The 13,735-nt window shown below is 47.2% G+C and overlaps 1 protein-coding gene across 1 annotated transcript in view; it reads right to left on the minus strand.

The window, feature by feature from the left end:
• Window positions 1-13,735, minus strand: part of BCR (BCR activator of RhoGEF and GTPase) — a 131,045-nt gene that overhangs the window by 62,812 nt on the left and 54,498 nt on the right. The window contains exon 2 of the mRNA XM_030582936.1: window positions 10,100-10,284. Within this exon, the coding sequence (XP_030438796.1) occupies window positions 10,100-10,284 (185 nt within the window). The remainder of the gene's footprint in view (window positions 1-10,099; window positions 10,285-13,735) is intronic.

Consider the following 13,735-nt stretch of genomic DNA (forward strand, 5'->3'; position numbering starts at 1 on the left):
CAGAAAAACCCAGAAAATTCTATTGATTTTTTTTCAGATTTTTCAATTCAGATACCAAATTGAAAAAATCTATTAATTACTCAGTTCTAGAGGTAACAGTTAAAGTGTCTACTATAAAACCCCATTTTAGCAACTCTATAAAACTGTGAATTGGAAATGTCATTTGGCCTGAAAACAGCCAGATTTTATCTCAAAGGCAAAAGGGAGCAATTCTGCAAAGTTTGAAGAAAAAGGGTCCAACGCTTACAATATAGTTCATTAGAAACATCCATCTATTTGAAATTCTGTTATATATTTCCTGGTCTCCCTCTAATGCAGAACACTGCTTCTTACAACTCTTTCAAGCACTCATAGCCCTCGTCCAGACTAACCCGCGGCATCGGCGGGTTAAAATCGATTGCTCGGGGATCGATATATCGCGTCTAGTCTGGACGCGGTGTATCGATCCCCGAGCGCGCTTACATCGATTCCGGAACTCCATCAATCTGAACGGAGTTCCGGAATTGACACGGAGAGCCGCGGACATCGATGCAGCGCCGTCCAGACTGGTTAGTACCTCGATTTTAGAAATTCGACTTCAGCTACGTTATTCTCGTAGCTGAAGTTGCGTATCTAAAATCGATTTTAATTCCTAGTCTGGATGTGGCCATACAGTCAAATCTCCTTGAAAACAGGAGCACTGTTTAGAAGAGTCGTCATGGTGGCTGTGCGTGGATAGTTTGGGGATCAGTCCTTCCCCAGTGAATATCAGAAGGGTTTTGGCTGTTCATGTCAGTGGGAACAGGATTGGGATCTATGTGAATATGACAGTAGACTGCATGCTATTGGCTGAACATGAGTCTTTTCCATATCTGAAAGCCAGCAGAGCTCTCCTTTAGCTGGGAGATGCTCGTTTTGGGCTCTGGAGATACATGTGATTTATTATGGAGAGGGAAGGGGTAGCCTCTCCATCGTAACGTTTGTAGCAACAGTCCCATTATGAGGTTGTTTTGAGCCCATATGCAACTCCAAGAAAGAGAGATGGCTCCTCTTATTAAATTGTGTAAGCACTTTTTGAGAGTGAAAGACCTTAAAATGGCTCCTCTCTGGTAGTTCTGCAATGTGTCAAATACTGCAACACCTTGTGAAAGGAAACGGTAGATGGAAGCTGCTCTAAAGAAACTGGTAAAAAGTATCCCACAAGCCAGCTAAGATATGGAAGAGGAAAGCACTTGAGTTTGCATCCTCCTTTCAGTGAAATTCTTAGACACACAATGTATTTTGACATCTTGAAAGGGAGTTTCTGAGGAGCCCAGGAATTTGTAATCCAGCAGACAGTTTAAGCTTCAAGGAAAACCCCAGCGATTAGGCACAGCATCTTAAATACTATACTGAGCTGGTGTGTGCATGTGTACACACAACACATGCATGCACCACTGCCCTCTACTTTACATCATCAGAACTGCTCAACTATTTTATGTTCATTATTTATCACTCATATGACAGGAATGCCTACGAGCCCTACCCTGGACCACAGCTCCATTGGGCTAGGCACAGTACAAACACAGAACAAAAACATAGGCCTAAAACTTTTAGCAGATTTCCTTCAACTCAAGTGGAAGGGGCCAGGGCATTTGGAGGGTCAGAGCTCTCTTCTACCTGTATCTGCAAAATGCCCATTGGCCCAGATCTGTGATACAAGGCCAGGCATGAAGCTGCTGGATGGCCAGGTAACTTCACAACAAATGTTAAAAACTCATCACCGCTTCAACCTTCCTGCTGCTGCAAATGATGTGATTGGTACCTTATTGATATGACTCTGTAATTCTCATCAGCAGGCCCTGCCTGATGACAGAGTGTAGGACTGTGAGAAACCGGGCCCAATCTGTAAATACGGAATTACAAAGCTGCGGAACAGAAGCGATATAATGAATTCTGTATAGACAGAGACAGTCAGATTCTGATGAGTGCTTTAAATCTCTTAAGTTAACCCAAAAAAATATTGCTATAGATTTACTGGCACATAAAGTTTCTCTTCCAGCTCTAGAAGCCCGTTTTCCCATTCACAGGAATAGGCTCCAATTTCTAACAATCCCTACTGGGTATTCTCAGATGGTAAAGATGGAAGTTCCTGGTTTGACTGTTAAAATTTCTTATATATATATTAAAAAGAACAATTATATATCATTATTTCTTTTATATATATATCTATATATATATATATATCTATATATATATATATCTATATATATATATATCTATATATCTATCTATAAAAGATTTATTCCTCAGAGGTTCAAACATCTCTCCCAGGACTCTGCCATGGCTGGCCTCCCCAGGGACATCAGATGGAGAGGTCACCTCTGAAAGTCGTTGCAGTGGTTTTTAAATCCCTTTTATGTAACCAGCTTCAAGTGTGATGCTGGAGACTCTTGTCCCCTTTCAGTTCTATCCATCCCAAGTGGCCTGGTGGCCTCAGGCTGCAGTGCAGCAGCTGCATGAGGAAACCCCAGGGGAGCTGAACCTACAGCCACAGAGCACATTAAAGGTTTCCAGGGCAGTATCTGAAATTTACACACTTATTCCTAGAGCTCATTCAGATGATCTGCTGCTGCTGCTCCCACTGCTGTCAGGGATCAATAAGACACCACGTTTCTTCTGTCTGGGTTGTGCTGCTGCTCAGCACTTCCCTCCTGAGAACTGATGATCCAATGCACATTTCCTGCTGAGGAAGCTCTGCTTTGATAGTTTTATCTAGTACCTTACTGATTGGGCAGCTCTCGCCACCAGAAGCGCATCAGGATCCAGCACCAGTACCTCTTCACCCTCCAAGGGGGACTGCATCATCCACTCTTTATATCCTGCTCAGGGAAATGTACTCTGGGCCCAGGAAAGTCACAGGGAATTTGGCACCAGACTTCAGCAGGTGCAGGAACAGGGAGTTAGTTTCAATCATCCAATTGCCGTCTCCTTTCCCATCTGCAGAACTGGAAATGGGCTCACCCTCTCATCAGTGGTGAGTCAAAGTGGTGAGCAGGCATGAGCAAGGAGGCCACGCCCTCTCCCCCACTGAATCAAAGAGGAAAGAGCAGGGAGGCGCACACCAATTCCAAGAGCACTCACTGCTCCGCCTGGTGCATCTACCAAACAAGGGGAGTGCTCCTGGGACCAGAGCTTCACTCCTTGTTGTGCTTCTGCAGTCCAGGTAGGGAAAGAAGTGGAATGCCCAGCACACAGGCATGGAAGAACAGTTCCTTGTCACACATGGGGAAGAGGAAGATCTGCTAGGACTAGGAACTCCTCCACTCACAGGGAGAAGGAATTCTGAGTCTGAGCATGGCCGGTGGTTGCAGAGTGGGGTGGGGAGTAGCCCTACATTTACCAAATTCACACTGGCCAAGCGGCAACACTCCTACAAGAGGAAAGTGGGGAGTCATCAGCAGGGTGCAGGAGCAGCACATGGCGGAAAGCAATGTATTCCCTGCCTGACCTGGGGAGGGGTGGATGCTGGGCTTCCTCTCAGGCTGGCTTGGCCCATTTTTCACTTGTAGGTGTCCAGCAAGCATCTTGATTCTGTCCCTCCCACTTTTCCTCAGTACCCTCCCCCAACCCGTTCCTCCTCTTCCTCTCTAAGCCTCCTCCCTCACCTGCCCTCAGCTACCCTCCACCACAGATTTAAAAATAAATGCATCTCGTAAGAGCATCCTGTGGCAGCAGCCAGAGACCATCTGTCAATCGTGGGAGCTCTCTCTGTGAAGCTCTGCACCAAGTCAGCTCTGAACAAGCTTGTTGTAATCAGGGCTCTCTGCTCCTGCTCTCCAGCAGCTGGGGGCAGAACATGGAGGAGGGAGAGGGAGCACTGATTAGAATAGGGGCTTCAGGAGCATGGGATGCCAGCAGCACTATTCACAGGCTGGTGCTTCCTGCACAGCTGGACTTGTGCTCGAATAAATTTGTTCATCTCTAAGGTGCCACAAGTACTCCTGTTCTTTTTTCACAACTGGACTGTGCATCAAGCTCTCCTGGGGATTTCAAGCTGATATGTTGGGTCGCGGCCATTGGTGCAATCCTGCAACCTGAATCCAGGCCAGTCTGAGTGGTTAAAAGTGCTGGATATTAGACACCCTGCGTATGCTGGCCCAGGGCCAGGGTTGTTTCGAATGTGTTTACAACTTGTCAGTCTAAGTACTTTTAGTTTACTAACCAGGTTGGCACTGCCTGTTGTATTCAGTTACTGCAAGCCTGGGATTCACCAGCTCCAAGGATTAGACAGACACAGCTCTTCCCAAATCTGTTTAAAGGACTCAGGGCTTTTTGGCTGCTGTTTAAATTAACAGTAATAATCGTTTTATTGTAAACGTTGGGAGCGTACGGATTAAGAAACTGGAAACATGATGAATAAGAATTTACAAAGCAGCCCCAGCTGGCATCTCCCTGTGAAGGAAAATGTTGCCTCTGACTGGGTGTATTAAAGGGATCTTTAAATCTCTTCCCACCCTTTGGTAGAGTGTTTTCGGAAACCACGCAATTAGCATGTTCAAAGGAGAAGTTTCCAGTAAGGATGGCTCTGAGTCTCAGAGAGAGGCTGGCAGCCTTCAAAGGGGAAAAATTATTAAGTATGATGTTTAAAAGGTAAATATCTTTGGAGGCTTCTGTTTAATAGGCTGGAGGTGGCTCATTGTCTGGGAGATGTTAAACAGGGAAAACCAGGCCGGCCCTGCTTCATACAAGGAGGGCTGGGTGGGAGCAGGGAGAGGAGCCAACATTATTTATAACATCAATGCTGTGTGTGCCAGCTATTCTCAGGAAGGGCTTGTACATCCAAGCAAAGCCATTAAAACAGCAGAGAGAAAGAAAGAATAGGAGAGGAAAAGAGTGTGGGGGATGGAGGGGATAACAGAAAGTGAAGACAGGAGAGAGATCACAAATAAAACTGGGAAGGAGACATAGGAAGACAAGGAGAAGGAACGAAAAGGTCTGAGGGGAAATGACAGAATGAAAGAGGGAGAAAGCGGGAGGTGCTGGGGAAAGATGTGCAGACAGAGGCAGAGCAAAGCCATAGGGCTGCGCTGGGGACAAGATCCTCTGAGGTACGGATGCAGTTTCAGAAATCACCCTGGTTTTTCTTCCCTGACAGATCCTGTCAGCTGCATGCACCAACCTGAGTAGGAGGTGCCGTGCCTGTCCCCTTCCCTCCAACAAGGAACAAGGTCTGTAGGGAAAAAAAACAAACTGGTGTGTTTTGCCCCAGGGGTGCCACAGTGGGAAGTGGAGTCAACAGTTGGGAGCAGATCAGGTGAGGTAGCTTGCCCCCCACTCCCTCACATTGCTGGAGGATATTCTCTGACTCTCAGGAAACACCATATAGGCTGGTGCAGGTCATCTTTCCAGTGACTGTCACCCAGACTGCGTCTGCTTTGGTAATCTGCAATAAAGGACTTTTGTAAGCATGGAAGGCAGAGCTTTTCACACCAGTCAGAGGCCAGCTTTATAAAAGGGAGTTCCAATTTCTGACACTACTAGTTTCCAGAACTCCATCCCTGGTTATATTGGCAGGAGCAGTCAAAGTTCTGGGTGATTTAAACACAGAAGTGTAGCCTTACACAGTAACTTCAGTGTTCTTCCTAGCTCTCACCCTCACCAGGCTGTGGGGAATTTAAAACCCTCTGCTTCCTGCTTGAGCTCAGGATTGATGAATCACAAAGCAGGAGAACAAAGATAAACTATAGAGATTAATTAAAAAAAAAAAAAGTAAAGGACTATTTAAGGTCCCTACGCATTCAAAGAGAGGCAGGACTTTAAACACTTTGGGGTGGGGATTGTTTACCCTGCTAAGGCCTGAATCCAGGCCCTCTGCTTACTATTATTATTTGCAGAGCAACAACAGTGCTAGGCACTTTGAGACAGGTGTGAGAACCTAAAGGTTCAATGCACAAATGAAAGACGGGGTAGCAGACTGAATAGGAGGTACTGAGATGGATTCAGAACAAGCAAAGAGGGCTGATGGGGCAGCACCATCTACAGGTCTGAGTGACATTCTGGACTCCCCAAAGAGCACGGACGGTTACAAGAGCAGCCTGACACAGGGGCCCAGCAGCGGAACCGCAAAGATGTAGGCCCCCGTGGAGAAAAAGGGATCTAAAAGCTGGTGCCTGGGGAAATTACCATAGGTGGGTTGAAGCTGACAGCACTCTATCCAGGGGTTAAAATCTAGCTCCCCCTACTTGTCTAAAGCAAAGGAAGCACTCCCCCTGCTCTGGAGGAAACCTACTCCCCCAGAGCTGCTGCTCTTCTCTGGTTAGCAATGGGAGCAGCATGAGGAGCTGGAGCCTGTGTTGCAGCACAGTGCTAGCCCACTGGGGGCCCTAAGGAAGAATATTCCCCCCCCAAACACATAATAAAAAGCTGTTTGGGGTCCTAAGCAATTGCTTAGTCTGCTTATGCCTAGGGCCGGCTCTGCTGGCTAGAGAGCATCTGGGTCTTTCCCTGCCAGAGGGTGTTACCATGGCTGAAGCAGACCAGGGAAGAGGGGGCATCCCAGCTGGAGTCCTCACTCACGACCCAGCTTCCTCCTTCTACAGGGAAAGGCGGCCAGTTCTGACACTCCCTCTTGAAAGGGGGAGAGAGAGAGAGAGAGAGGAAAATACTACAAGAGATTGGATTTGGCATAAAACTGATCTAAACACGCAAGAAATGGATATTTGTAATTTTTCTGGGGGCAGCACACCTGCCCTCAACCCCACATCATCATTACATCCCTGCATACTCTACATTGCTGGAGGAGTTTGGATGGGGAACACCAGGGACGTGACTCAACCCAGTTCCACACACTGCATATGTCTGGCTGGGGCGCTGCTTGGGGACAGGAAGTTCTTACAGATAAATTTCTTCTCTTGTCCCTGCTCTCTTCCCCTTGCTTCCTTTCCTCACCTCAAGAGGACTCGCTCCAACATAACAAACCCCCCAGTAGTCACCACCAAGACTGGGGAAACTGTCCCATCCCTATCCTGACCAGCTCTGAGCACTATGCCTTCCTGTACCCTTATTTCCAGCAACAAGCCCTCATTTTGAACCCCAAGCTCTCAGAACTCTCCTTTAGTGACATGTGCCACTGGCTGCCCCAACACTCCTGTATGCCCAGAGGTAAGCTCCGTTTATATGGCCCTACTCCCAGCTACTAACTCCAGTTCCCACTCCCAAATACAAATGTAACCTCTATATTATAGGCAAGGCTGGTAGAACTGTCTATTATTAAGGTCGCCCCACACTTCATATTATTATATTCTGTTTTCAACTTTGCCAGACTTCATCTATTTGGGCTAAAATTTTCAACAACACCTGTATGTCTCAGGCTGAAAATTTCCAAAAAGTTTCAGACAAAATGATTCAGCAGTTTCCAGGAATGAGGCTAGGAAAAAAAAAGAATCACATTGCTTTGCAATGTTAAAAAAAAGACTCTGGTAACCTTTTCTTTTGAGAAGCTCAGGTACTCCAATGTTCAGGAGCAGGGACTTGAAATTTGGCCGGGGAGGTGGTCTTTGTGTCAGGGATGTGCATTGTGCTGTTTCTGTCAAAATCCACCCACATTTGGCCTTTGAAAAAAATCTCAGTTCACACCTGCCAGTAGAGATTTCTTAGAGTTTAGCAGCAAAATTCTTCAAAGATTCCATACACAAAGACACGCTCTAATTCCTCACGCCTTTACTGCGGGCCAAACAGTGTGTGCACCATCTCCTCACAGAAACCAAGCATGCTCCATTTCCAGTCCCCACAGCTCCTACATGTGACAGAACTGTGCATGCACGGTCCATCTCCTCACAGTTGCTCTGGGCTAGGGTGGGGCTGGGCACTGGCACTGAGAAAAGGGTGTCTGTCTCTTCTGTGCTCTCTCCCGCAGCAGGCTCTCAGGCAGCATGGAGGAGGAGGAAGCCACCTGACTCGAATACAGATGAGACAGCTCATGAGGCTGGGGGTATGGAAAGGAATAGATTGGGCCAAGGAGCAGGAGACACTGCCACTGGAGGGAGAAAAAACCTTCCCCTGTGACTGGAAACTGGGGGAGAGTGGAGACTGAACTGGTGGGTAAACAGATTGATAATTGGGGGCGGGGTCTGGAACTTGGTAGGCAAGAGGACTAAAAGCTGGGGGATAAGGAGGGGAGATTGTGATGGGCTGGGCAGAGACTGGGAGTGGGGGATGGTAGGGGAGGCTGTTAGTGGCTGGACAAGACAGATGGGACTGAGAACCAGTGAGAGAAACTGGGGGGACTGGAGAATTTGGAAAAGACCCCCTAGACCCCACTGACTGAATCAGGCAGAAGAACAAAGCTACTTACAGAGGAGAAAGCTTCTATTAACACACTATCTTCTGGTTTTCAGCGACTGTGGGAAAGGTAATACACGAGCTGCATGTGACAGCTTTACAGGCTTCTGGTCAAATATGTTTTGTGCGCTCGCCTCAGTGCACCACCTTGGGCACTTTATCCTTTCTTACAGTGACACCTTCTCCAAAGCAGCTGCAAGCGCAACCATGACGACAAGTGGCTTTGCAACTTGCAGTAACAAGGGAATTAATGTGGCTGTAAAATATTGTGACAGGGTTGAAATTAACCTCGTAACCCTGTGACTGACACTTCCTCACGTGTGATAGCACCAATATCTGCAGATTACTTACAGTGTAATCAGGGTCACTTTAAGGAGCTTTAATTGCAGCTCAGGGTCAGGAGTCTGAGGTAGCGCTGGTGCCCCTCTCTTAGCAGTTTTACTGCGCTGGACAGGAACGAACCATAATTAACACAGCCATCCACTCATCTATGAGGCAATAGGCACAAGCAGATTTCCCCATACTCTATTTATAACAAGCCACTTTGACACTGCAGCAAGTGGTCACTCCAGGAAGTAAAGGAACTCTACCACTGATGCATGTTAGCACTCTTCCCAGCAGAATGAAATGACCCAGATGCTCCAGCAGGATATTGCAGGGCTGCCCCAGGAATGCCCATGCTGGGATTTTCTGTCACAGCCCTCACATCCTTCCCCCCACCTTATTTAATGTTTATAATAAAGAAAACCAAGAATTCAAGTATGAATAGAAGCACCATTCCTGATGGGTAATGCTGTAGTGACAGTGAGTGTGACAGGGGCCTGAGGGGCTATGCTCAGCTTGATCTATCCTCCTGAACAGGTGCTTGGGGAAGGATTGCAAACTGGCAGCTTTGAGGTAGGGGGTGAAGGCTGGGAACACCTTCTGGAAAGTCAGGCTCTGCACCCAGAGTCACAGGACAGGGTGGAACTCCAGGCTGAGGAATTTTCCATTACTTCTCTTTGCCCAAGTCAATAACCCATTTTGATTTCTGATTCTAAACACTACATCTGGAAGAAAACCCTTCCTGTCTGCAGCTGCGTTTCATTTCTAGTGAGCCACATTAAGCTAACAGTTAAATTTGACTGAATTACAGTTAATTACCCATTTAGTTCCTGGGAGGGAGAGGGGGATTATTGATTCTTTCAAAGTTAAAAACATTCCCTCCTGGAAGTGTTTACACATTGGCACAATGGATCCAGTCAGCTCTAAGGTCTATTGCAGGTGGTCACATGAGCAGCTACTGAGTGCACACAGGACATTTTTTAAACGAGAAGCATCTATTTCATATGCACCGTCACCACACTTCAGAGTTTAATCCCTTGGCAATTTTAATTCCTGTTGTCCCCCAAGCTTCAAAACTTGACTTTACCTGTCAAAGTCTGAGAGCTACCTGAGCATACTTCACTACCATCCAACCCCCTCCTGTTCCTCCCTCCCCCAATTCTTTTGGTCACAAATCATAATTACCATGTTCCCCCTGAGCATGTCTTTTTACAGTGTTTGGTCCAAGACATTCTCTAAAAGCATCAGCTGGTATTTAGAGCTTGATTCTGCAGCCTTTATTCACTGAGTAATCTCACTGATTCAACAGCGTTACTGACTCACAGGAGTGAGGCTGAACAATTGGCCGTAAATTTCTATGCACATTACACATCCAAGAAACATGGGATTAACACCTGAAAGCCATTTTAACCTTAAATGCTCCATTCCTACACCCATGCTGATTCCATGCTTAAAGAGACTAAAAAGGACTCACTGATTTTGTGGACTCCAAAGACTCTGAGGAGAGTGTGTCTCGGCTGCCCCGACTCTTGGAACTGAGATGGGGTGAGGAGGATGGAGAGTCATCAATGTAGGGCATCATGTCATGGTGTCGCCGCTGTTCTTCGGCACGGTCTGCATCATAGGCATAACTAGGTGGCGTTCCACTGAATGAAGCATCTGTAGAAAAAAAGCTTAGCTTAAAAACAGAACTGGGAAGGAGATAAGCATAGGCCGAGTCCACTCCCTGCTCCCAACAAGAACACATGCCTTGTCAGTATTCAGCAAATCCACAATTATTGACAGCAAGATACACTTAAGCCTGGGATGGAGCTGCAACAAACTCCTGCTTGTTAAGCAGACACCCTATTCCACTCATTAACAACTCTGGGAAATAAAGCCTTTTCTGATACCTAACAAATTATTCTTTACTTAATGACAGTTCATATCCCTGGGTTTTGCCCTTATTGCACAATGTTAAATATTAATGCATTTGTGCTTAATGCATAAACTTCCTTTAAAATGTTAAAGGATTCCTAGCAAGGTTCTTGTGGGGTGCCCTCCCTGGGTTGCCAATCCATTATTATATCTCTCAGTGCCTCATTTTCATAAGATGAGCATGATGGGTCAGGGCAATGAACCTTGTCCATTTAGCACAATCAATACCGATAAGGCCTCCACGAACGTTAGCAATGATATAGACTTCATAAACTGACACACACTAGGATGGAAATCCAGGGTTTCTCCAGACCTCTCAGCAACAGGAAGACTAGGAAAGAAAGATTTTATGAGCAAAGCGAACAGCCATGCTCCCAAAAACAAAACCAAACAACCCCAAAAGACCCCTTTGTGAATGTCCCTCCTCCTTAGATTCCTGATTAATTCATCAAGTGTGGGGAGAGTGTGCCAAATTAACCATCATTTGGTGAAAAGCGAGTGAACCTCTGAGGAAAAGGCAGGTGGGAGAACTGTTCTTCGCATCCTGTGCTGGAGGAGGACAGGAAGCTGCTATAAGTGGAGCGTGAAGGCCACACACTGAACACCTTGCCCAACATCTCTGCTGTAGCCTAATAATCCCCTCTGATCACTCTGCACACACAGATGTGCACAAAAAGACTGAAATTCACCACTGTGCAGGGAGCCAGCACAAGGCCTATTGGACCGACAAGAGATCTAGGCCATAGAGCTTAAGTGGTACACAGCTCTTCTATTGATCCTCTGCACAGGGGTCCATTTCGTATACCTGTAATGTCCCTGTAGGGCTACTGAACATGGGACCTGAAGCTGCAGGGCTACAGTTTATTTCTCTCCCCACCCCCAAGTATTATTACTCTCCTTTTACACGCTATCAAGGGGGGAAATGATACGTTGCAAAAGAATAAAGATTTCTATAAATCAGCACGTACTGTCACAAGCGGAGCCCAATACAAACAATGCCATGTGAAGTGAATAACTCTAGCTTTAGATACCACACAGAAGACAGATCCTTCTGTTTTGCAGGTATGAGGAGCCCAACTTAAGACTGTGCATTAAATACAGGCTGAAATACAAAAAAGACTAAGTTGGACTCTTTTCCACAAAACTATTTAGGCTCTGCCAATGTAATGAGAACAAGCAGCTACCAAATATATCCAGCAATCCCCTGCAACCCCTGACCTTGGTGATGTGTAAGAGTAACATTTTACAAACCACTTTCCTCCCTCAGAATCACCTCCACAGGGTCACCACCTCTGAGGTACCAAAAACAAAAACAAACAAAAATCACAGGGCATCTGGGATGATCCTGATCCCATAACACTACACCACTAAGCACCCATCCAAACTTCCCAGGACAGCTACCTCAAAAAAGGGACAATCCTGGGAAAACCTGGACAGGTGGCAACCCGACATCTCCAAGAAAGTGAGACTCACTCCAGCAAAGGATGTGCACACTGTGTGAGACAAAATAAATCTTTAGAACTGAGGGGCTTGTTTGGAGTTTGGGGTGGGGGGTAGGGAGACTGGGTCTGGGGAATTTATACAAATGATACCCTTAAAACCCAATAAACCAACTGTAGAAGTGAACCTCTGTACTGTACCAAGCACCAGCCAGTTAAATAACTGCAGTGTCTGAGGCCTGGGCCTCTTAGGTCCTCACAGGAACCACCAACACCCTGTGGTGCCACCCTGAGTTCCCCAAGTCCCTAGACAGTGCAAGAACCACAGGAATGAAAAGTAAAAGCAAATATATGTTCTTTAGAAGGGGCCTTTGCACAGAGGCCTTCCAGAGTCCCCCAGAGTTGGTCTAGGCAATGGCTGCCAGGGAGGGAATTGTATGTTGGATCAGGAATAGGGTGACCAAACAGCAAGTGTGAAAAATCTGGACGGGCGCAGGGGGTAAAAGGTGCCTATATAAGACAAAGCCAGAATATTGGGACTGTCCCTATAAAATTGGGACATCTGGTCACCCTAATCAGGAAAGTCAGTGAGAGTTAAAGCCTCTCTTTCATCTGGCACCTCACCAACCGACAAGCTCTATAAACCGGCATTTCTGATCTGCACTGAAAGTCCGGTTTATAGTGTGGTTGGTGCAGGGATGGCAGGGAGCTGGGGCGTGGGAGGGGCTGCAGGGAGCACTCTGGGAATGAGTTTGGGTCTGGGAGGAGACTTGAGGCGTGGGAGAAGTTCATGGTGTCAGATTGGGGGTGGGTCGGGATGTTCACCTCCAGAGGCTCCCAACAAGCAGCTTCCTGTCCTTGCTGTTGCTGGCAGAGGCGCGGCCAGGCGGTTCTGCAGACACACTACTTCTGTCCCCCCATCCCCAAGCACTGACTCTGCAGCTCCCAGCCCATTGGCCGGGAACTACGGCCAATGGGAGCTGTGGGGGCCAGCGTCTGCAGACGCAGGCAGTATGCCTGCTTGCAGAGCCGCCTGGCCACGCCTCCACCAGGAGCAGCAGGGACAGGGATCTGCTGGAGGTGAGCGTCCTCCCATCCAGCATCCTAAGCCCCCTCCCACAACCTAGCTCCATCCCAGATCCAAACTCCCTCCCAGAGCCCATGCCCTGCAGCCCCTCCCACGCCCCTGCCCTGCACTCCAAACCCTTCCCTCTGAGTTAACTGGCATTTTAATGCCCTCCCCCCCCCGGCCCCACAGCCCCGGTTCCCCAGCATGCTGGTTAAAAAAGCTTTTATTGTAGCATCTATCACCATGGTATCTAAAGGCCTCATGTGGCCCTGGTACAGTTTGCTGGCCTGACAAGTTTGCAAAATATTGTTATTTAGAGTTTCAGACTGGCATTATCCAATAGAAAAATCAGCCTCTGTACAGGGCTCTAATCCCATCTTCCTGCCTTTGATTCGGCAAAAGCACTTTCTCCCTCAAAAGTTTCAAGCCACTCACAAATCAGACTGCTTTCTCTCACACACACACGCACATGCAGAGGTGAGATTGTGCTGCTATGCAGAGCTGGAGGCAGGAATATTTCTTTCATTCCCCATGGCCACACTGGATAATTTACTCCATCACTGCTTACGGAGGAGCTGACTCTGAAATCTTTTGGTACAAGCCTCTCTGCTAATTTATTTTAGATTGAATCACTGCACTCTAGGGAACGGTCTCCCCACCTCTGAGCTCCAGAGCTCCCTCTAAC

This window comes from Gopherus evgoodei, chromosome 13, assembly GCF_007399415.2.
Source record: "Gopherus evgoodei ecotype Sinaloan lineage chromosome 13, rGopEvg1_v1.p, whole genome shotgun sequence".
In the NCBI taxonomy this organism is placed as follows: Eukaryota; Metazoa; Chordata; order Testudines; family Testudinidae; genus Gopherus; species Gopherus evgoodei.